Raw genomic sequence first — 25,307 nt, 5'->3', positions numbered from 1 at the left:
GGATTCATTTCTATGGTAGATATATATGATGCTAAAGAGATTAAAAACAATTGATTTCTTAACGGATGACAGTTACGCTCAGGATAATGAGACATCAGTAAAATTCAACAATGTAAGTAAAAAAACTGCAACTCAAAATGTCTGTCTAAATAAGGTTTCACCATACATTTGTTAACCGGGCGGTTTGGCCGTGCAGCTTTGAGCTTGCATTCGCGAGAAAGTGGGTTCGAACCCCACTGTCGACAGCCCTGAAGATGGTTTTCTGAGGTTTCCCATTTCCACACCAGGCAAATTCTCATTACTAAGAGTAATTCTTTCACTAGAAACCCAAACATATCGAAGCAGTGGCATCTGCCTCAAAATACATTCCGTTGCGCATGAACTAATAACACTATCAACTTGAGATTCGATACATTATATCAAGTTTATAAACTTTAAACCTTTCTCCCCAAGTATGTCGCTGGAAATTTTCGAGGCAATAATGCAGGTTTTCATAGCATGCTGAAATAACGCTTGCAAAAGATTTAGCTAGTTATATTGCAGACGTTTGCTCATATTAATGCTGTGATTTGATAAGCGTGAGTAATACCAGTTGTGGCAAAGTAATATACGGATCAACTAAGTGAAAAAATCAGACAGATTCTTCCATAATCACCTGGGTGTTCACATATCTGATAAGATCCGAGCGGATAAGAGCCGATCTGTCTGGTCAGAACACAGGAAGTTCATCCACATTCCTCATTCTTGCATTCTACTCATCTCTACAGAGTACGTAAATGCATAAAGCATGCGTCGATGTGTAGAAGCAATCTCATCGATGGCAGTGTTGACATGCAACCATTATTATCTTGCAAATGGTTTGATGTAATACCAGGTTCTCTAAAGCGTTTTTGCTTCTCGTATCATATATTCTACTGTTTTGGCTTGTGCCATCACTTCTAACACATCCTTAATATATGTTACGGAAACAGAGCGAGAGTTTACAGAAATTACACAGAGTTAATCTTAATTATTATCCTAAACAATTAAAGACGATGAACCTATGGTCTTGGGGCAGCATGCCTGTCTCTTACCTGGAGGACCTGGGTTCAATACCTGGCCGGGTTACTGATTTTTGCTTGGATCTGGGAGCTGGCTTCAGCCTACTTGAGAACAACCAAGCCATCTGACAGTGAGATAGCGGCCTCAGTCTAGAAAGTTAAGAATAACAGCCGAGAGGATTTGTTGTGGTGACTATGCATCAACCTTGCAATCTGCAGGCGTTTGGGCTGAGAAGAGGCCGCTGAGTAGGCCAAGGCCCATTAGGGCTGCAGTGCCATAAGACTAAAATAAATTTGTGGCCTCATCCTGAGGTGGTGCAACTCTTTTCAGGCAACCTCCCCATCGGAGGTGAGCTGCATGTATCTATTTAATCACTAACCAGTCCTGCCAATCTTAAATTTCTGGCAGTACCAGGAATTAAACCCGGGCACCGGAGGACAGCAGCTAATAGTGCTACCTATTTGTGCCACGACGCAGACAACAGAATAATGTATGAAAGAATGTAACATATGAAGGACGAATGGTTTAACTGTGGTTGACATCTCCAACAGTGACAACAATTTGGACACAAAGTTATATGATATTGTTCTGAAACAACAAATGTATACAAGTACAAGAACAAAATTAAATGTTTTTAACTCATTAAGCAATAGTTTTAATCCAACAGCAACAACACATCACAGTCATCACATATAACATAATAATTTACAGACAGGTAAAAACAGTGTGGATATATGTACATTTGTTTTGTAGCTTAAGCTAACTTTGGTGATGAAAGTAAAACTGCGTAAAGTGACTTGACACAAATTGCTTAAATAGAGAGCCCGCCCTCTGATACTTATCAAACTATCAACAGTACCCGTTTCTTTTCCTCACTTTACTCATTCATCGAACTTGATTATATCTAGAAGTTTTAGTACAACGCTATTCCGTTATCTCCTCAATTTTCTTGAAGATTTTCTTGTTGCTGTGAACTGGTTTGTCAGCTGAACCACCCATTAGATCGCTCCTATCCAGCAGGGCATCTAATTCAGCATCTGTAAAAACTACAACATAACACTAATTTAGATAATATCAAATAACGTTAAAAAACATAATGTATTTCATCTTCAAAATATGATATTTATTGATCCTTTCCAGATTTACAACAGGGGAACAAACTATCGCAAATAATAATAAATTAGTTGAAATCCATTAACGCGCTAAGGCCAGTACAGTAAATAATATTTAGGGAAGGATTTTCCTACTAGTGACATTCGTTGTACCAATACCCTTAGACACTATTGCAACTTTTAGGTCATCAAAAAATCACTTTCTCAACATAGCCACATGTAACTAACTGGCCATGGCAGAAGTAAACAAGAAACCTATAAATTAGTGTTTCTTCTTGAACTGTATCAAGAGCCATACAAAATCCATGGTATTTTGTGCCCCTTAACCCCTTCACTGCTGCAAATGAGTTAACTCGATCGTGCCCAAGTGATGCACCAATGCTATGGGGAGAGCTAAATAGATTTGAACGCTGTGCTCTCAGTGCTATTACCCAATAAAATCAATTAATTTTAACACATTGGAGACTGAGCCCGAGGCTAACTCGGGCCCGCGTATTTCTTATATTGTCAACACCGCTAGGACGAGAATCGAGCGGAAACTATACATACCACATTGAAGAACTTTTATAAGAGCTATAACATGCGTTTATGTCCTCTGTCGTTTTCTCGAACTTATAGCAGGTTACTTTTTGCTCGAGTTCGCTTCTACGCTCCATGCTTCCAGCCTTGCCTCCAGCTGATCAAGGCGCGCGTTTTCAGAGTTTTGAACTTGTGAAAATTTAGATTTTATAATTCCACCTTTACAATTCTGTAATTGTCTTTATTACAAAGACTACATTAAATTACACTCGTGAAACATGTTTCGTCCTCTTATAGGACATCTTCAGTCACAAATACATAACATTAAAAATTAAAAACTGAGAAAAAATCATTTTCCACATTAACCAAGGATACCAAAAAGAAAGTAGTTACGCCCTTTTTACTTATAGTCACAGTAAAATATACAAAATCACGAATGTTTTCAAGAAACTTGATATGGAAGTTTCTTTTAAAACAACCAATAACAACACTCATCTTTTCTTCAATCAGCACACTATCAATAATGGCAATAGCAAATTTCAGAAATCAGGTGTTTACAAATTAAAGTGCCAGCAGTGTCCCGCCAGTTACATTGGACAGACAGGCTGCAATTTTAACATAAGGTATAATGAACATGTTAATGCGTCAAAGTACAGCAGATTCTCAGCATTCGGTTCTCATATGGACGATACCAATCATGCATTCACGGGCATACAACAAGACCTTCAAATTCTCCATTTATGTAAGAAAGGAAATCTATTGAACATTTTAGAAAACATCTTTATAAATATTGATAAAAAATGCAACCCGATTTATAATCTTAATGAGATATCGAAGGATATCAATATACTTTTCGAGGAGTTAATCAATAAATTCTTTTCACGAAGGCGCGTGAGTAATACGTCACCTCATGCCTCTCCCCTTACATCAAACTCCTCTCAACCTCCCCTCACAATCAGTCCTCAACGACCTCCAAGGACGTCACTCAGTTAGCCTTAGCACTTGAGGTGGAGTGGACGATGTAGAACGGGCAAGGAGGTGAGTGACTGGATGGGCACTTAGTTCACATTTTAACGGCATTTTATTCTTCAGTTCATTCATATTTTCTTTTTCTTTTTTAGGCCCCTATTGTCAACACACAATCAGGTTCAACTAACATCAGTATAACTCCACCTCCTGATCAAGAAATCTATTATAATGTGGCATCACCACAACACTGGTTTATGTACAATATGCACATAATTTTATTTGCATAGCCACTTACAGTGTTTTATAATTGACAATTCGTTGTTTTGAACAACAGTTTTAACATATGATTTTAATTGGACTTCATGCTTCATATCAAGTTCACACTGCACCATTTTAACATTGAAGATTGACAAGACGCTATCACGCCGCGTCACAGGATACAAAGACTTTGCATTCACTTATTTTAATGTGTCCTCGCCTTATTTTTAATGTTATGTATTTGTGACTGAAGAGGACGAAACATGTTTCACGAGTGTAATTTAATGTAGTCTTCGTAATAAAGACAATTACACTATTGTAAAGGAGGAATTATAAAATCTAAATTTTCACAAGTTGATACTTTGACAATACGGGCTCTAGTATGAAATTTATAACATGCAATTCAGAGTTTTGTTTACATTGCGCAAAGTGTTTAGACTGTTTTGTTTCTGCTATCTTGATTGGATCATTGAATGAAAGTGGAATCGTAGAAATTTTAGAAGAGACTTTTGATGACAGTGATTCAGAAGAAGAGGTAGATGATTCAGTTCTAGACCCTGATTTCGAACTTCATGTTAGTGATAAACCTACTCTATCATATTCCACCCAGGTGTGATTTTGCACTTTGTAGTTTATTTAGCTAATGTTTCATGATCTTCGTATGACTGGAGATTCATTTAGAACAAAGTGACGCAAGCGATGATAATTCAAAGGCAGGGACTGATTCACATTCGCCAAGTACTTTTGGTGATTTGGATGCACTTGCAAAGTCTGTGCAGATAAAGGAAAAGCGTAAAATGGGAAAGTAACGAGAAAAGAGACATGCTGGTGGTCTCCAATGTGTTCTGTACTACTTTGTGTCCCTGAATGCTTCAAAGCTCATTATGTGTACGACTTTGTTGTCAGATTTTTTTGTTGTTGTTGCAAAAGGCATACCGTTGGAAAATATGTAATGTGAAAAGTATTCAATATGCCTTAATGCAACTTTTAAATCTGTAGAATAGACCCTTTTTATGATATATATATATATATATATATATATATATATATATATGTTACTATTGCAACCTACCCACAATTTTCTACATTTTTAAAAACTTCAGAATATGGCAGTCTGCCTGCCCATATGCCACCTTAAGACACGGTCCCCAATGTGTAAACATGCTGCTGCTGTCTGTTTGCTACATTTTTGAAAATATAGTTTATTTACAGTATGAACCAATGGCTGTGGGATAAATGTGTTTCTCTTCTATCACCTGGATGTAAACACAGTGCAGTGCTTTATAGCTTCCACATGCTACCGTAGAATGTGCCATGAGGAAATTCTTTCGTTGCAGTTTCTGATAGTGGTGAATGTGATACGGAGATGTCGAGAAATAGCTGTTAGTGTTGACGAAGTGCCATAGGGTACAGAAGCACGTTGTTATGTTGATGCATCCCTCGCAGTCTGAGGGCAAGTTTGCGACAATAGTACACTACATTCAGGAGTCAAATCCAAGCATGTCAAGTACTAATTTGAGTCCAGAATCCTCAGAACTAGAGTAATTTGAACTTTTTGTGAATGAGAACTTACAACAAAATGTTGTGCACGAAACTAACAGATTTAATAAATGGATAGTTGAGGACAAACAAACAAAAATAAGTTCAGCTTTTAATACTTGACAACTTTTTCTTTCCCAAAACTTCTTCATTCTGGATGATCTTGTGTTCTGCTGCATATATAGCATACTGCTTACGCTGCAATATTTTCAGTGATAGTCTTGTGCACTTGTTATTTAGAATCCCTTTCTCTTCTCTATTTTCAATTTGATCTTTAGTAATTTTCAATTCATCTAAATCCATTTCTATTTCTTTAAACTATGTATTTTTTGTTTTACCATTCCAAAGGAAATAAAAAGGTTGGTTCAGGAGTCTAGTATTTGGTAAGAGGTATATGAATCCAAAGAATGCATTCCTCCGTTTTCGCATCGTATCAGTGACTGATTCACTTTCCTTGTAACGTACCGAATTTGGCAAATGTCTCCACGGGTCATCAATTCTTCTATCAACCTTCTGCAGTTTGTCTGTTGTTGATTGGGTATTCAGTTTAAATAATGTTTCATTTGCATATGTCGCTTCTGGCTTAATTATAGAGTAATAATGTCAAAATTTTGCATTAATCGAAAGACTTGTTTCTTGTAACTTGGCCAGGTAATTTGTTGTGCTCGTCTCAATATTTTAGTTCTACTCTCTATGGGGGCTTTTTCGTTAGCATTTCAAGTTATAATTTCATCAAGATATTTAAATTTGTCTACAACCTTTATTTTCTGAGTATTATTTAACATAGTACGTGATGTGTCAACTTGAAAAGATGGCATCATTTCTGTTTTCTCAAAATAAATTTTCAACCCAACCTTCGCTGCTGATCGTTCTAATTCCTTTACTTGAAATTTAGCTTCTTCAATACTAATTGCTAATAATACCAGATCATCAGCAAATGCGAGACAATTTAGTTGAATATTTCTTCCAATCTTAACAGTCGGTGGACATACCTTATTCCATTCACGCATAATTTTTCCCAGCACACAATTAAACAACAACGGGGATAATCCATCTCCCGCAGTGCAGTCTAAGCAAGCGACAGGTGCAGATGTGTGGAGTGGTGAGTGCGGAGAGTCATGGTGGGAGTGGAGCAGTACCGGGCGGCCATCGGGAGCTGGCAGAGGAGGTGGAAGCAGACTACGAAGAGGACGACAGGCAAGGGTGTGAAGGGGAAGATGGGTGAAGTGCTGTTGGTGGCGGCAGTAATAACTTTGCTACTGGTGATGGGGGGGAGTGGAATTGAACCCCGGCCCGAACGCCAGCGGAGACATGCGTTGGGAAGACATGGAGAAGATTCGGAGGTGGTGAAAGAAGTGGTAAAAGAACTCTGCCCTTTCGATAAGTTAATGGAGATGGTGCAAATTCAGATCAAGGAGCACGGTGATCTGAGAGAATGGATTTAAAAAAATAAGGTGGAGGTAGATACAAATGTAGGAAGTAATGAGAAAGAAATTCAGGCGTTAAGAGAGAAGGTTAAAAATCTGGAAGAGGAGGTGTTTAAATTGAAAAGGGAGACAGAAGTCAACAGCCAGGAGAGGAGGAAGAAATGTTTATACATATACGGTTTGCAGGAAGATAGAGAAGAAAGTGGATATTATATACAAAGTGGTGGACGTTATCCAAAATAAAATCAAAATTAACAAAGTGGACATAGATGACATTGAAATGATAGGTAAAGTGAAAAGGCACAGACCAATAAAAGTTGCTATTTACTCTAATGACGGATATAGTAATAAGAAATGCGAGCAACTTACAAGGGAAAAAATTTGGGTGAAGAGGGACATTGGAAGAGAAGGGAGCGAGATCTTGGGAATATGCAAGAGACATCAAGGGAGAGCCACACTGCAGGGGCTGAAGGTGTATGTAAGTGGTTATCAGTTGATTGTATCCAACGGGAAATGGAGAATCTGGATGGTGGCAGAATTGAAAGTTATGGAAGAGAACCTCAAGAAGGAAGAGGACCTGGGTGCAAGGCAAGATGGAAGGCGGGTTGCAGATCAAGAGGAGCTAGGCGACGAGGTAAGAACGGAATCCAATGTAGGAACAAATGATCAGTGCAGTGTAGGGCTAGATACAAGGATGCAGGAAGTGGGGGTGGAGAGTGATGTTCAAGAAAAATGAAATAGATTCCAGGGGTCATGAGCATACTATGGGAGGTGGTGTGTCGAGGGATGATAAGAATGGGAAAGATACTATGATGAAAGGGAGAAGTAGGAGTCTAAAAGATGTATTGGGTAAGAAAAATAAAGGTACAGAGGAAAAAGATAGGAAAGAAAACCATAAAATATCAAAATATGAGGGATTGGAATTAGAAGGAGAGAGAGCAATTGAGGCAGTGAGTGAGAGAGTGGGCTATGCCAGAGTTCGGTGGAACTGAGATATTTAGAGTTTTGTGTTTGCTCTAATAATGGGGAAATCATTCCTATTAACATATAATTTATTGTTTACCATTTCAAAGCATACATTTCAAACTCTTTAGGAAAATTATTTACAGGGTGTAATTCCATCATTTAACCAGCCCCTTAGGCCCTTTCCACCTGCAAACAACCAAACGAAATAACCTTGCATTACTACCTATAGGTTCGCTAACAGTACCTACCCAAGAATTGCCTTCATTACCTGGTTGCTATAAAACATTTAGTCCTTTATAACAGTCCGGCTCCATGGCTAAATAGTTAGCGTGTTGGCCTTTGGCCACAGGGTCCCGGGTTCGATTCTCGGTGGGGTCGGCAATTTTAACCATCATTGGTTAAATTCGCTGCCACGAGGGCTGGGTGTATGTGCCGTCTTCATCATTTCATCTTCATCACGACGCGCAGGTCGCCCACGGGGGTCAAATCAAAAGACCTGTACCTGGTGAGGCGAACATGTCCTCGGACACTCCCGGCACTAAAAGCCATACGCCATTTCATTTCATCAAGCAGTAGTCACAGTTTCCTTTGAGGCATTCAGATCGAAATGCAGAGAGAAGATTGTATGCTGCAGTTGCCCTTACTTGATGTAGCCGTATCCCTAGAGGTATGATATCTTCTTCTTTAGCTTGCCATTCGTAGCACACTTTGCATGTATCCGTGTGAGGCATTTTGAAGCCGATATTAAATTTCGTATTAAATATAGTCCTGTATGTGCCACAACTAACATTCTTCATGCCAGTATCATCTCTTTCTTCTTTGTACACCGTACATCTCTGCAACTGATTTCACAACTCGAATGAATTTTTTTTTGAACCTTCTTACTTAGTGACTTGCATACAAAGGAATTTTTTCTTAATATGGTACATTACTGATTTCTCATCTTCATGCTTCTAATTACCGTGCTTTCCTCTGAGATCCACATGAGGTGATACTATCGAGCTGGTACATGATGATGATGATCCTTCGCGTTCAGATTCGCCTCCTTCCAACACATTAACGTGTACTCTAATCCGAAGTTTCTACACACTTTAGCCCTTTTGCACTTATCATCATTTCTAAGTCTTTTTTAGGTTTTTCACAGCTACTCACTATTACTTCTTCTTCACCGTCCGCCATTTTGTACACAACTAACACATGTTTGAGAATAAGGGCAGCGATTGGCCAGCTCGCATAGCCGACAGACAGCGCACACATTGAATGTTTCTAGCTGCTTGGAATAGCTCACTCTCTCGCAGCATAAACGTGAGATGAGTAATTCACAGAAAATATGTTCTTTAAAAAAGAAAGGAAGGAGCCTGCGGAAGTCTTTGATATTTTGCACACTGAAAGATGAATGCAAGCCCTACACAAGGGTACCAATAACTCAATTTTGACAAAATCTCGGCATAGCCCACTCTCTCACTCACTGCCTCAATTGTTACAAGAAGTAAAAATAAAGAAGGAAAAGGAGAAGGAAGAGAGGGCAAGTTATAACTAGATTGGAAGATAGGCTTTGTAAATACTGGGGGCATATTAAGTAAATTAGGTAATATAAAGGTGACAAATGTGCTGGAAAGTTTTGACATTGTGGCACTCTTGGAGACTTGGATAGAAATAGGAAAAGAAATAATTGGGGGGGAAGGGGGGTTTACAGTCAAGTATAAGTTTTTAAAAATGTAATAAGGGGCGAACGCCCGGAGGTTTAGTGGTGTTAATTAAAGAAGATGTCAGCGAATTAGTGGAGGATATTGAGAACGATTTGGATGAAGTGATTTGGTTAAGTTTTAACATGGGAAAGAAGAAGAGAAGAGGAAATAAAAGGTATGTTTGGCTTGTGCTTACTGTCACCCCAAGGGATCTCCGTATTCTAATGATAAGTTTTTTGAGGAGTTATTATTAGAAACCAGTATGATTAGTGGGAAGTTTGAAGAAGACGGAATATTATTATTTGGAGACTGGAATGCCAGAATAGGTGAACAATGCCCAATGTTTAGTAAAGAAGCTGGGATGGACTTAAGGGTAAATAGAAGAAGTAAAGATAAAGAAAGAAACAGCTATGGTGGAAAGCTCCTGGAATTTTGTGAGGCAGGAAAATTCTATATATTAAATGATTGTTTGGGAGGGGGACCTAGAAGGTAAACTGACATATTAGAGCACAGGGGGGAAGTGTTATAGACTTAGTAATGTGTTCGGAAGATACGTTAGGGAAAATCAGGTAGAAGATTGGTTGGAATTACACCATACACTGGTAGGTGTAAGAATAAGTGTTGGGGAAGATAGGGAGATACAAAGAGGATTTTAGAGAAGGGTAAGAGCTATTTTAAATATAAATGGTCGGAGAACACAAAACGAGAACTAGATGACCTTATGGAGAAAGAGCTACAGTTAATCAGATGTGGATGGGAAGTAGCTTTGAAAGAAAATAATATAGATAGAGCTTTAGACCTAACTGAATACCCAATAAAGATGGATAGAGCAAGGTAAGAGAAGGAAAATGAGAGATGAGGGAGGATGGTATAATAAGAAATGTGAGACATTAAGAAGTTTGGTGATGAAGGCATTGAAAGAATATAGAATAAACGGAGGGGATGAAGAAAGAGAAGCCTTCGCTAGATTAAGGAAAGAGTACAAAGAATTGTCGAGAGGAAGAAGCTATGGTCAATGGAACAAACGGAATTAATTAATAGAGAATGTAGGTTGAACCAAGCGGAGAGTGTCTGGGAAAGAATAAACAAAATTAATAAAGGAGGGAAAATGTATGATAAAGCAAAGATTGATTATGACCATTGGGTGATATACTTCAGCAAACTATTGGGCGAGAGGGACAAATGGGAGTTTGGGGATGGGATGAGGGTTGAATGGAGAAATATGGAAGTTAGTATATATGAACGTGATAAAAAAATCTCAATAGAGGAAGTGCAGGTTGTGATACATAAACTTGGGGGCAGATCGTCGGGGGAAAGAAAGGGTATAAACAATTTATTTTGAAAAGAAATCAGCAAATACCGACAGATGGGGGAGGGAATAGTAAAATGGTTTAACAGCAACTTCAATAGTGGTAAAATACCTGAAGAGTGGGAAGGAGAAATTATTTGCCCAATTTACAAAAAGAAAGGGAACAAAAACCTGCCATGCAATTACCAATGGAAAACGCTTCTGGATTCACCGAGTAAGATTTACATGGGTTTTGGCAAATAGGTTAAGGGTTTGGGCCAAAGGGTTTTCGATGATATCAGTAATAAATCAAAGCAGCTAATTATACGTAAGAATAAGAGGAGGCAGAACGAAGGAAAATGGATGATACAGGGAGAGAGCATAGAAGTGGATAACTTAGAATATCTAGGAGTGCTGTTAAATAGAAGAGGGGAGGGGGGAGGAGATCATATTAAGAGAGCAAAGTGGGGAGGTTTTGCGGTATTATTTGTGGTTAAAATCCTAGAGGCAAAATTCCCAGGGATAAATTATAAGATACTGAGATTAGTCCTAAAGAAGGCAGTACTGAGCAGAGTTTTGTATTGGGCAGAATTATGGGGACTAGGAAAAAAAAAGATATCTTAAACCAAATCATATACAAATTTAGTAAGATAATTATGAGATTACTACAGTGTACAGCGAATCTGGAAGCGTTATTAATATGCGGAGAGTATTTAGAAGTAGAATGTGTTAGAAGGGTATTGAACTACTGGATGCGACTGATACGAGGGGAGGGTGGTTTCGTGCTGCAAGAAGCTTACAGACAGCAAGTGAAAGGTATATATCCCGAGAGTTGGTTGCCTACAATTAAAACACATGTCGAGAGTGTAGGAAAGGGTAATATTTGGTTTGAGATATGGAAGGGTAAAAGAAATAGTAGCCAGAGGGCTCTGATAGCAAGAATTAAGGATATTCAAATGCAAAGACTGTTAAGAATGCAGGAATAGAGCTTCGCTTAGTTTATTTTATATGGTTTTCCAAGTCTCCAAGATAAGACTAGCTGATGTACCCGTGCTTCGCTATGGAATTCTACATTGTATACAGAATTGTAGGTTAGGTAGTGTACACGCTGTAAAAAATACTGTATTAAATTGCATAGCTCTTAACGTTACCCTGGAAACGCGATGGAGAAATCACCAAACGTCTTTTCTCATATGAAGACTGCGTTAGGGAATTTTCACTGTAATGGTAGGCTCGCTTACCTACCATCAGTCAATCAGGTTGGGGAATTGCATTACAATGGCAGACACTCACTCTCCACCTGTCTATCTACATCCTCAGAAACAATGTCTTAGTGGTTTTCCCAACTGAAATGAACATAGGTCATTACAATGACGTCAGTAGGAATGGCGCGAGTAAAAGTAATTATTTCACATGAAATACTCGATCAAATGAAAAGCCACACATACTCTCACTTTGAACGAACAGTACTACGCTACCGATCTAACAGTCCAAAGTTCGAGAGCTGGAATGACCAGGCCGCAGACAGCCATGATCACTCTTAGTCTTTTTTCGGAGGGTGTGTGTTGAATAGCGGAGAGTCCCAGGGCAAAATCTATGCCCGTTTACTAATCTGTTTCCTAGGAGTACCCGATGAGTCTGAAATCTCAATTCACTACACTAGCGGCGGAAAAATCTATCTGACTTGGAGGCAATGTTTTCCTCCAAGCCAGAAGAGAAATCCCCTCTTCACTGCTAATTTTGAACAAAATGAATGTAGAATTTAATAAAAGTGAAGAGGAAGAAGCTCTTTTTAAGAAACGGATCTTTTCAGGGTTGAATTATGAGTTATTTAGTGAATTGTGGTGCTATAATTTGGAATATGCCTAAATTGTAATTCTAGACCAGGTCATACTACTACTAAGCGAGCCTCTGCCTTAAGAGTGCACGCTGCTCATTCGTAACAGCGCGTCACAGTAGGGATCGAATAGCTGGAATACAATGATGAACCAGTGAGTTACGTACCAGCAGTACGGTATCAGAAAATGTATGAACTAGAGGAATGACATGCTAAAGAAGAAAGTTTTCTAACTCCCCAAGTATTTCCCGCCAATATTCAGTCAGGCTGTTATACTCGGTATGCAGCAGTAATCCCATCTATAGGAGTTGAGCGGCAGCGTAAGAGACAAAGAACATCACCACAAACAATGGTCAATGTAATGTTATTGTTGATCAAAGTTATGCGCTTTCAATATTGTAGGCCTTCACATGAAGTTTTCTTCCGACTCTGAAATACCACTCTTATCATAGTCGGTACGGTAAAATTGAATAAAACATAAATGGTCAGAAATTGTGTTCTCTATAACTTTTGTTGTGTAGTACTTTTCCATAAGACCAATAACATAGGTATATAAAAATTAAATTTTATGCGCCTTCCTCTAAACTACAATTTCATACAGGGCGAATAAAATGGTTTATAACTTAGACTGTAGTTTCTTATTCCCCGACTCTACATGCCGACTTTCATTAAATTCTGTTAACCCATTTTCTCATGGCATGGCGCTGATATGGACTTTGCAACAAAAATACAAATTCATGAATATCTGTGTTATCAAAGCCAGTACGGTAACAACGTATGCCGTCAAATTTATATAAAATTAAATTAGTTAAGTAGTATTTATCGATAGGACCACTAATTATATACATATTTGAGAATTTAATTTTAGGCCTTCCCCCTAAGCTACCATTTCACTCAGTGTGAGTAAAATGATTTATAGCCTAGATTGTAGCGGCTCATCCCCCGACTTCACATACCGATTTTCATTAAGCCGTTTTCTCGTGATGCATGTACAGACAGACATAAAGACAGACAGAAATTACGGAAAATTAAAAAGTGCTTTTCCTTGTTACTATGGATATGACCGATACAGAAATACCATTCTTTTCAAATTCTGAGTAATGTACAGACAAAACTCTTATTATATATATATATATATATATATATATATACAGTAGAATCTCGCTCAACCGACCTTCGCTTATCCGACACTCCGTGTTATCCGACACTGGTAGTCTTAATTTGAACTTTAGGTGGATGCAATTCTGGGACACGGGGTGTGGAGGGTGCGACCGTGGGACAAGCACTGGCAGTCATGCGGTAGGATTGTTCAATGTAGTATTGGTTGGGTGCAGATGTTATAGTTTTCATATCCTCTGTGAGTATGGCGAGTAAACGTAAGAAAGTGTTAAAGAGACTGGACAAAGGGGAAACTCTCCAAAAAGTGGCTTCAGATTATGCTGTTGGACGTGTTGCAGTGGGAGACTGGAAACATACGAGGAAATAAATTGAAAAGTGGTGCTATACCAGAGCAACAAGCGATGCACTGAAAATTAGAAAAAAACCAATGAAAAATGTGAGTACGAAAAAGTAAGTGAAGCACTATTTCTTTGGTTCACTAAAAACTAGGAAAAGAGCTTGTCAATATCTGGCCCCATTCTGCAAGAAATGGAGGTGTATATCCAGAAGGAGTTTAATAAAGGGACTCTAATTTTACTGCCAGTGCTGGGTGGCTTGATCGGTGGAAAAAACGGTACGGCATTGGGCAGCTTAATATCTGTGGAGAAAAACTGTCAGCTAAATCCGATTAGGTTGTGAAACTTAAAAGACAATTTTAAGAAATAATTCTTGCTGAAGGATTATCCGGTGATCAGATTTTAAATTGTGATGAGACTGGGCTGAATTTCAAGATGCTGACATCAAAACTCTTGCAGCCCAAGCCAAGACGTCTGCACCTGGCTACAGGCGTAGTAAGAAAAGAGTACTGCATCTACTGTACAATTGAATTAATAAGACAATAAACAGTAAACATAGTACATAATACAGTACAGCCTTCCTGTTTGTTTTAGTTCATTTTCAAAGTTATTCCGTATTATCCGACATTTTCGGTGATCCGACATACTCCAGGTCCCGTTTAAGTCGGATAATCGAGACTCTACTGTATATATATATAGATATGGGGATAGAAGATCGAAAGGGGGCTTAATATGGTGGCTCGTGGGTTATATAAAAACAAGGGATGGATTAGGAGTAAAGAAAACGCACAATATGTTTTGTGCGGGAACAAGACAAATGACTTACATTTAGTAGGTTATTGCAATGGAACTGAGAAGTTAAGGGCAAAGTTTCTAATTGCTAAGCAGCAAGGGATGTGCAGACAAAGTGATGAACAAAAAATTATAGCGTGGGTTTTGAAAGAGTTGAGCAACATGGGGAACTTGAACAAGTTCTTAAGTGCTGTGAAAAAATTATGTTTAAGAAAAGTGAAAGAGAGGGTCTCATAGCATAGTGGTTAGGGAGATGACAACGTGTAGATTAACATGTTCTGAAGGTGAAAGAAGTGATTATGTAAGTGCTCAGGCGGTCCAGAATTTAAACAGCAACAATGACAGTTTAAGGACAGCAGGAAGGACAGCGCACTCAGCAGAATGTAATGTTGTGATAGAGCCTGCTTGTAGTAATATATTGCAATATCAGATAAGTGGACTCATTCAGAGAAGATGAGGGTCAACACCAGGTGTGAGCTTGCAAGTATTAACAAGGTTGGGCTTATTTTCTCCACTTTTGTTACGTAAAGTGAAGGTTTCTTAACAATTTTTTCACTTTGATTCATTTGCCAACTGCTGTAATTTAATAGCTTCATTTATTTGTATAGTATTGTATTCTTAACCTGGTTTTGATTTATTCATTTTGTATATTTAAAACTCTAAAAAGGGAGGAAACTCTGTATAGACTTATTGAATGAATGAATGAATGAATGAATGAATGAATAAATAAATAAATATTCCATCTCCCTGTCAAAGACCAGTATGAATTTCAAATGGCTCAGAGATTTCATTTCTGAATCTAATTCTAGATTTTGTATTTCTAAGCGTGACCGCAATAAGGTTAACAAGTTTCCGATGTAAACCAAAGTCAGTAAGGATATGCAATAATGATTCACGATAGATACAATTATATGCTTTTTGAAAATCAACAAAAGTGATCACTGAATTATTGCTCCTAATCCTTTGATGTTTTATAATCCATTTCAGACTGATCTGGACAGCTTTGTCCTGGATGAAAACCACCCTGATAATCACCAAGTTCACTATCACGTTGTTCATGAATTCTGGAATATAAACTCTTAGAAAAAATCTTATAAGCGATATCCAGCAATAAATTCCTTGATAATTACTAGGATCCGATCTATCGCCCTTTTTGTGTAGTGGGTGTATAATTGCCACATTCCATTCTTCAGGCAATTTTTCAGTATTCCATATGCAATGATGTTTATGTAAATTCTGAATAGTCTGTACATTCGCATTCTTCCAAAGTTCCGCTACTAGTTGATTCTCTCCAGCCGCTTTAAAAATTTTTAAGTGAATCAAAAGCTGCACGCACTTCATCGTAAAACGGTGGTATGATCTTTTCCAGAGGTGTTTTACTTCTGGGATACAGATCAAATTCAAAATAATGTTCAGGTTCATCACTATTAAATAGTGTTTTGAAGTCCGGCTCCATGGCTAAATGGTTACTGTGCTGGCCTTTGGTCACAGGGGTCCCGGGTTCGATTCCTGGCAGGGTTGGGATTTTAACCATAACTGGTTAATTTTGCTGCCACGGGAGCTGGGTGTATGTGTCGTCTACATCATAATTTCATCCTCATCACAATGCGCAGGTCGCCTACGGGAGTCAAAAAAGATCTGCACTGGCGAGCCAAACCTGTCCTCGGACACTCCCGGCAGTAAAAGCCATATGCCGTTTCATTTCAGTGTTGTGAAGTATTCAGCCAAAATTATTGCAGTCATAATCATTATGGGCCGCCTTTCTGTTCGTATTCTTCATCAGAAAGCTTCATCAATAGATTTTAATGTTCTCTTCTGATGGTTCCTTTTAATCCTCCCGATTTCTTTGGCCGTTAACGGTCTAACATTGATTAATTCTTCCCCAGAACATTTTTTTTTGTTGCTGGTCATTCAACCAAGCTTTATGCCAGCGTAGTATTGCTATAACACACTCTTCATTCCACCAAGCATGGTTTTTTTTGTTTTTTAATGGGAGTAACATCATCTGCTAAGGCTTTTAATTTGTTAACAGTGGTCCCCAAGATGTCACTTAAAAGCGTTATGAATTTCTCAAAGTATACTGGATTATTAATGACTGAACTAGGATCATACATTCTTTTCCTAATGAATTTTTGCAGTTTATTTTTCCTTTTAGGAGTTAATGTTAATTTGATTTTAATCTCTGAGATCTAATGATCCGAATCAACATCAATACCACGAAGAATCTTCACATTATAAATTTCTTTATTAAATTAACGATCCACATGAACTATCTGAGACTCACCTACCTTAACATCAGAACATTTCCAAGTCATTAATTTATGTGGTTTTCTTTTAAACCATGTCATCTCCAAAATTAGTCCAGGATTAATACAAAATTCAATTAACCGTTCACCATTCTTGTTTGTCAATTTATGTGCTGGCCATTGCCCCATCACTACACAAAATTTCCTCTCACGTCCAATCTTTGCACTGAAATCTCCAAGTAAAATTTTAATATTAGTATCAGGTATATTCGTGACCAATTGGTCAAGTTCATCCCAAAATTAATCCGTTCCCTCCTTGTTAGTTCTTTTTTTTTTTTTTTTCATTTGTTGGTGCATGAACATTTATCAATGTGTATAACTTGTTTTTCCACACTAATTGTTAACGATGCTACTTGTGGGGAATTTGAGGAAAAATCAATAATGGAATCTAAAATTCTATTGTGTACCAAGAAACCAACTCCGAAATGAGGAACATTCCTCATATCTCTCTCACCTGGAGGTCCTTTAGAGACAACACCCATCTGATTCTATTGGGTTCTGATCAGTATTGTGTAATTCTTGAAGAGCTGTGTTCTATAAATAATAATAGTAATAACAACATGGCCTGAGGCTCTATTTAATCATGAATTTACTAGAATATTTTTTCTCAATTGCATGAATCAAAATTGCATTAAAGACCATCAGAATATAAACTTCAATCCCTCATGCAGGGTAACACTAGAGAGCTTGCTCACAGCTTGAGATGCCGGTATACAACTGTTGCCCTACGATCCTTAGGGACAAAAATGTACAAATTTCCTTATTTGCTTCACATCGACTTCTGACTGCATATTCTGACCCAAGATGTGCATATCATGGAATAGAGAATCTTACATCTGAAATAATATCACTGTAGTAGACTTAGGACAATTAGGGCATAAACTGTATTGTGTATGAAATTTTTGAAAATTACCAATTGTTTTGAAACACTACTACAATTGGGGCCATTAACATTGACTATATGTGCTGAACGCAGAATTGCTAACTTTCAAAAGAAGAAAATCAGGAGAACTTTTTATGGCATGTCACGAATAATAAGACACATCATAATACTCTTATTATGTAATTTATTTATTTATTTACTTATTTATTTTGTTTTATAAATACTAAAATACTGCATATACCTGACTGCCTGTTACATGATATTGTGGCGTTCCTTAAAACGCTGAATACAAAATAATTACGATTTTACTCTAACTTGGTAAAGGGAAAGTACGGAAAGCTACCCAACATGTCCGGAAGACGTGTTCTATCATGACGCGGATAAATTTTGAGTTTAAATTACTCTGTAAAATACTTTCTTAATGTAACGGCAGTTTTGAATTAAAAGTCTGAATTTTGGTAATGCGACGGACATTATTCTTCGAATTACGAATTCTCCACATTTCGAATTAAACAATTTAAATAACATGCAAAACCGTACGTAATGTTTACGGGAACGAGAGCTTCTTTGAATTAGGTGGGATTTTGAATTATCGAGGTTCTACTGTAATTCTTTTTACAGGTGAAAACATTTTTACTGTTGAAAAATCTTTTAATATCCAAAATGTCAAGATCATCCTGTGAAGCCCGTGCAGGAGGTTCAAGGATCCAGCAACGCTTCATTAAAGGTTTGGTGGGATGTAAGCTATTCTGGCGCCACTGAATTCCATTTCTGCGAGCAAGGGATGAAAACATCAGTGAGGGTCTACAATGAGACAGTGTTAGAGCTCGTAGTAAACCCTTAAACGACACACTCCTTAAAAATAAAGAATGGTGTTTCCAGCAGATTCAGCGCCAGCACACATAAGACCAACCCGGAGTGGCTTCAAGCCAATGTTCCTGACTTCATATCTGCAGCTGAATGGCCTTCCTCCAGGCTTGACCTCAATCCCTTGGATTACAGACTGTGGTCTGTACTTCAGAAGTTGGTCTGAAAGAAGAGACACCCTAGTATCGACAGCTTGAAACGTTTCCTGATGACAGCAGGGGTAGATTCTCCTTTGGGACCCATGCCTGCTGCCATAGATGATTGACCTAAGAGACCTGCCACCTGTGTAAAGTCAAACGGCGACCATTTGAGAAATGAATGGTGCTGTGTGTTCACAATAGGTATAATATAAATATCTATTTTCATTCATCTTTAGAAACCTTGCAAAAATATTTATGACAAGACTAGGTTTTGGAGCAACTGTACATTGTTTTTAAAACAATGAGATTAATTTTTCAGGCGATGAATAATCCGTAGAACGGTTAATCGAGGGACGGGTAATTGAGGTTTTACTGTACTCTACCACAGGCATCATCTGCACTTTTCACAAATCCATTGTTGACATTTGTCCATTCCCCTTCTATAATGCTCAACTCTCATTTGGGAATTCATTCTTTCAGATCTTCTTGAAATATTTCCTGTGTTTTCTTCTCCTTTAATTTCCATACCTTTATTTTTCTCACTCTCAACTTTACTATTTTACCATGTCTTAGTTCAGCTGCTACAGTTTTATGATCCCCTTCGAATTTTTTTTGTGCACAGCGATGACATCTTCCAACTGCCTGCATTTCACCCCTCCATTAAAATGAGATTGATTATCGTCTTCTTTCTACAATTAGACCATTTCTGAAGTCAATTATAAGACGATCTCACACATCTCTTTCCACATCTAAAAGGACCAATTATCTCCTCTTTACCTTGTCGGACTGTTCCTACGTGGGCATTCGTGTCTTCCACTATTACCACTTCCTTGTCTTCTATACACTGCTGTAATCTTCCAAAAACTCTTCTAGACACTCTTCTACACTACCCGCCTGGAGTGTATACACCTGTATGAAATCTGGTGTTCTACTTTCAAATCCAAGTCTGAATTTAATTATTCCATCAATGATCAGGTCAATATTTAGGTCTTCTCTCGGATTAACACCAACAACGTTGACATTCCACTCTAGTTCTTTCTGTCATTTTCATCTCCACTTAATCTCACTCACTCAATCCAATAATAGCTACCGTATTTACTAGCTTATTAAGACCAGTTTTTTATCCTATTTTTAATGCTGACAAACTGAGGAGGGTCCTAAATGCACACATCTCAAAACTTTCGAGCATATCAAAATATCCATTAACTAACCATACATATGAACATCCTCAAAAATATATTTCAAAACAGAAAATGTATTATTCAGGTTTCAAAAAATACAATAGTAGCCTAATGTAAATCTACCGCAATTGCAGCAAGTATCTGTGCGTAGTAGGGTAGGCCTAATTTCATGTTCACTGCATCTGAAATAAATGGAAAATCGTTAGGGATATTCTTTTAAAATTAAAAGTAAATGCATTATTAATAGGGGAGAAAGTGTCAAAATAAATTGCATTTACCTGTTTTTACATTTCATGCATCAATGTCGTGATTCCATAACTTCACGATTTCACGTGCCTTAATTGGTAGCATTTCATAAGGCATGCTGTTCCTGGTTTGCTATACCGACACCAACACCTTCTTATTCAATTAAGAATATTTACCAGTCTGCGGTCCGCAAAAAGATCATTCTTTCTTGCGACCATTAGTTTTTCTTGTTGTTTTCGCTAATATCTGATCATGTTTGGTTGAACAACGAATTCATGGGTGGCATTGGCAAATGTAAGAACAAGTGTACAATGCTGATGAAGCTGGTCTTTATTGGAAATGCTTACCCAGTAAAATACTAGCAGCCGCTGAACATAAATCAGCTCCTGGTCACAAATCTAGTAAAAAGCGCGTTACAATCTTGTGCTGTGCAAACGCTAGTGGTTGGTAAAACAAAAAGTTGGTAAAAGTTGGTAAAACAAAAAGTCTGTGTTCTTTCAAAGGAACAGTGATATAATATTTTCCAGTAGATTAGTGTCCTAACAAATCTGCATGGATGGCACATGATATTTTCAGGACTTACTTCCCATGAAATTTTCAGGACTTAGTTCCATAATAAGTTCATTTCGTAGGTTTGAGATTTCTTGGCGTCCAAAGGCTTGCCGTCCAAGGCTGTCCTGTTACTTGATAATGCACCCTCACACCCTTTTGATACAGAGTTGAAATCAGAAGACAAACATTTTTGCTTCCTATTTGCCACCTTATGTAGCATAATGAATTCAGCCGATGGACCAGGATGTCATCACAACCTTTAAAGCGCATTATAAACGGGGAATTCTAGGCCTCTTACTTTCCGAAGAAACGTCGACTTGCTGACGGACTTTGCAAGTCTACTGGCATCTACATCTTTAAGCGCGCCGACTTGGCGTGAATATTGAAACACGCACCTTCCAGTTTCAACTTTATCACTAGAGTCAAACTCGGTCGGCCAAAGTTTATTCGATTCAAAATGGCGGCCAAAGTTATTCTGTTGCAGTCGCACATGGTAGAGTAAAACCTCCAATCATTGTCTAAGCTTGTGACCACAAAAATTATGTGTAATAACCCACTGGTCCAAAATAAAAGGCTTTCTCTAACATTTGTTTTAGAAATAGCATGATCTCCAATAATAATTCGATATTATTATGGGCCCCGTTCAAATGTTTCCATATTTGTTGATTGATGTTTTTAACACTTTTCAGTGCAGTGCCTCAGGGGAATCAGTTTTCATATTTGTTCTCTCATGTTTTTTCACCTCTTTTAATACTCTCTTCTCATAGAGTTTCACTGTACCCGTGGATATATGACATAAAGTCCCCTTATATCAAAAAAAAAAATCGTATCTAGTGCTTCCATATTACTTTTCTCGCTTAACCCATTAGCGCCGTGCGTTGCCTTTTTCTTTTAGTACTGTTGGCAACATGAAATGATCTGGAAGCCTGTTGTGTCACCCGGCAGTTAGAGAAGTGTTTATAGAATTGAGTAATTATGTTTATTTAATTTGAATATCTATTGTTGTGACACAAGGAGTGGGGGACTGTTTGTTATTATCATCATCAGAGTCCCGCGAAATGACTGCCGGCTTCGCGTAAGTAAGATATACAATTTCTAAATGTTGTTTCATTGGATTATGTTTACAACAGTGTTGTGCACACTTCATTACATACGTTGTGAGCATTTGAAATAGTACGGGCGGACAATGCCATAGCAGTCCTTGTTGAATTTTTAGTGTTGCCATATGGCAACGCTAGGCGTTTATACTTGGTAAAATTGCTGCAGCTGTCAGATCATGTTGCTTTACCCTAATTCATACATCATCTTTGCAGGAGCGACTGCACTGAATATGCTGCTGACTGAGGATATCGATGGTGATATTTTTGTGGAACCGCCCGATGTAAGTGTACTTAAAGATGAAGGCTCTGGTGATGAAGATGGTGGTGGGCTTATTGATAATCTCAGCTCTCGACAGTTACATGCCAGTGCTGAAATAAATCTTGCAAGCAATGAAAAAATTGGAATTAGTTCTGATAGTAAAGGTGTGTGTTAGCAAATGATAAAAGCTATATACAAAAATTGTGTTAGTGGTGTGAAGACTAGTATAGAAAAAACAAAATGGTTTAAAGGTAAAACTGGTCTCTGACAGGGAAGTGTACTATCTCCCATACTATTCATCATAAGTATGGATGAAATTCATAAGAACATTAAACAGAGATTGGGAAAACAGGCAACAAAAGCCATGTTGTTTGCAGATGATACAGTGATACGGGGTGAGGATGAAACGGAAGTGCAAAAACAAGTAGATGTATGGAATCAAGAGATCCTGGAAGTGGTTTAAGGTTTCGAGTACTTAGGAAGTGTGATCACAGAAGATGGAAAGATCACCAAGGAAACTGGAAAAAGAATACAATAAGCAAACAGTTTCTACCAGAGTGTAAGGGGTATTTTGTGGAACCAAGACATCCCAAATAAATGTAAGAAAGTATTATATTCAACCTATTATGAACCCCTACTGACCTATGCAGCTGGATCATGGGCTACAACAAAATGAGCGGAGAGTAGAATACAGGCAGCGGAGATGAAATTCCTAAGAGGTATCAAGGACAAGATCAGAAAGGATAGAATTAGAAATTAAGAGATAAGGAAAAGGAGAGGAATCTTGAAACTTCAAGACAGGGTAGAAACGACAAAGCTTAAGTGGTATGGGCATATGATTGAGAATGGGAGAAGAGAGAGTGCCAAGAAAAGCTTTTTCAGAGAAGTTAACAGGAAAGAGACCACGAGGAAGACCCCGAAAGAGGTGGATAGATTCAGTGTGAGAGTGCATAGAGAAGAGAGGAGGAAAACCAGAAGATGTACTTAAAAAAGGAGAAGAGTGGTGGAGAGACAAGCAGTGATGGAGGTCCTTGATTCACAACCCGACCTGGGAAGTCGGAAACGGGAAATGAAGATGATGATGAGTGAAGGTGTGTTACCAGAGGACGATGTGTCTTTCGTGTCTAGTGATGCAAGATCTGCTTCAATACCCGAAACAGCAAAAGAATGAATCAAATTACAAACCAAGATGGACCAAAGGGGCCGATTTCGATAGAGGGCAGCTATCCACATTTCCAGAGCCTAATAATAGCAAGTACAAATTCATGACTATTGTTGACATTTCTTAAATTATTTGTGGATCGAACATTTAGTTCACAAGACCAAAAAGTATGTAATGTTTTTAAAAATTGTACGGACCCACAAATATGTTCTGATGAAATTCGTTGCTTCATCGCCATACTTTTCATTTCTGGATACAATAAGTTGCCGTCCAAGCATTCTGATTGGGACACGCATGATGATATGATAAACAATGCGGTGTCTCAGTCGATGAGGAGGGACCGATTTCTCCAGATCTGTCAATTTCTCCACTGTTAATACGCACGTCAATGAGAAAGATAAAGCGTGGAAAATTCAGCCAGTTATGGAAATGTCGAAGGGGAAGTGTGTCAAGAATTTTGTGCCAGAGCAAGATTTGTCGTATGATGAGTGCATGGTTCAATATTTCGGCCAGCACAGCTGCAAACAATTTATTCGCGGTAAACCAATACGGTCTGGTTTTAAAATTTGGTGTTTAAATTCAAAAGGTGGTTACTTGGTCAATTCTGAATTATACCAAGGCAAGGGGCCTAAATCAAAACAGGAGTATGAAGGTGTGTGTTTGGTAAAGCTGCAAGCCATGGGGTTCATTTGAGAATGCTATGGAAATGAATGATGGCCACCTCTACATAAAGTGGATGGACAATGCCATCGTCACAATGCTGTCTACATCATGTGGTACTCAAGAGGAGATTTTCTAAGCATCTGAAACGAACAGTAATGGTTGAAAGACCTAAGTTGATTTCCAAATACAATTCTGGCATGGGCAGAACTAATACAATGGACTAAAATGTTGGCTATTATAGGGTTGGGATTCGAGGCAGGAAATGGTACTGGTCCCTGTTTATGTGGATGTTTGATGTAGCTATGCAGAATAGCTGGCTACTGTATAAGAAATTAGAAAAGATGACAATTAGACTTCACGAGGGAAGTAGCCAACTTGTACCTAAGGAGGTATAAAGTGTTGCCTAGAGGTTCTGGAAGGCCACCTTCTTGTGTAGGATCTTCGTCACACTGTCGTATTTCAGACGGAATAAGGTATGATGGGACTGATCATCTTGTCCAGCACACATCAGGAAAGAAAAAGAAAAGGTGTCTGAACCATTCTTGTTCTTCTATTGTCAGAACAATGTGTTCCAAGTGTGAAGTTGGGCTCTGTATTGACTGGTTCCTTCCCTTCCATAAAAAAAGACTGCAATTTTCTACCCCTGTGTCTAAAATGCATGTATTGAGAGTTGGCTTTTATCTGACTCAGAAAATATAGACTACTGTATAGAGCGTTCCAACCTTAAATTGCAGTACAGCGTAGATGGAGCGCACTGTTGCGAAATCGACATGTGAAGATCACGCTCGAGTGTGACTCAAACAGGGCGTGACAGTTCCACATTTTTCGTTTGTAATTTTGTAATTTTAAGTTCATTCATTCATAAATTAATATTTTTAGGAAGGTAAATAAATACAACATACCTTAATCACTGGCGTTGCTCTCACGCTTTGGACGTACACCTTCTAACAATTCTGCAAGGCCTGATGTTCCCGCTTTGGATGAAACGGGTTCGGGAGGTGAACTTGAGGATGATCCGGACGATGAAGAAAGTCGTATTAAAAACTTTTCATCGCCGA

The 25,307-nt window shown here is 38.2% G+C and overlaps 1 protein-coding gene across 2 annotated transcripts in view; it reads right to left on the bottom strand.

Annotated features, from left to right (window-relative positions):
- Positions 1-1,683: 1,683 nt before the first annotated feature.
- The window catches only part of LOC136881273 (lymphoid-specific helicase), a 140,691-nt gene continuing 117,067 nt past the window's right edge, over positions 1,684-25,307 (bottom strand). For both annotated transcript variants that reach the window (XM_067154045.2, XM_067154046.2), the window contains exon 15: positions 1,684-2,087. In XM_067154045.2, the coding sequence (XP_067010146.2) occupies positions 1,966-2,087 (122 nt within the window). In that variant the 3' untranslated portion in view covers positions 1,684-1,965. The remainder of the gene's footprint in view (positions 2,088-25,307) is intronic.

The sequence above is a fragment of the Anabrus simplex genome, chromosome 9 (genome assembly GCF_040414725.1).
Source record: "Anabrus simplex isolate iqAnaSimp1 chromosome 9, ASM4041472v1, whole genome shotgun sequence".
Taxonomy (NCBI): domain Eukaryota; kingdom Metazoa; phylum Arthropoda; class Insecta; order Orthoptera; family Tettigoniidae; genus Anabrus; species Anabrus simplex.
The sequence above is the reverse complement of the archived record's forward strand: the minus strand, read 5'-3'. Positions and strand labels throughout refer to the sequence as shown.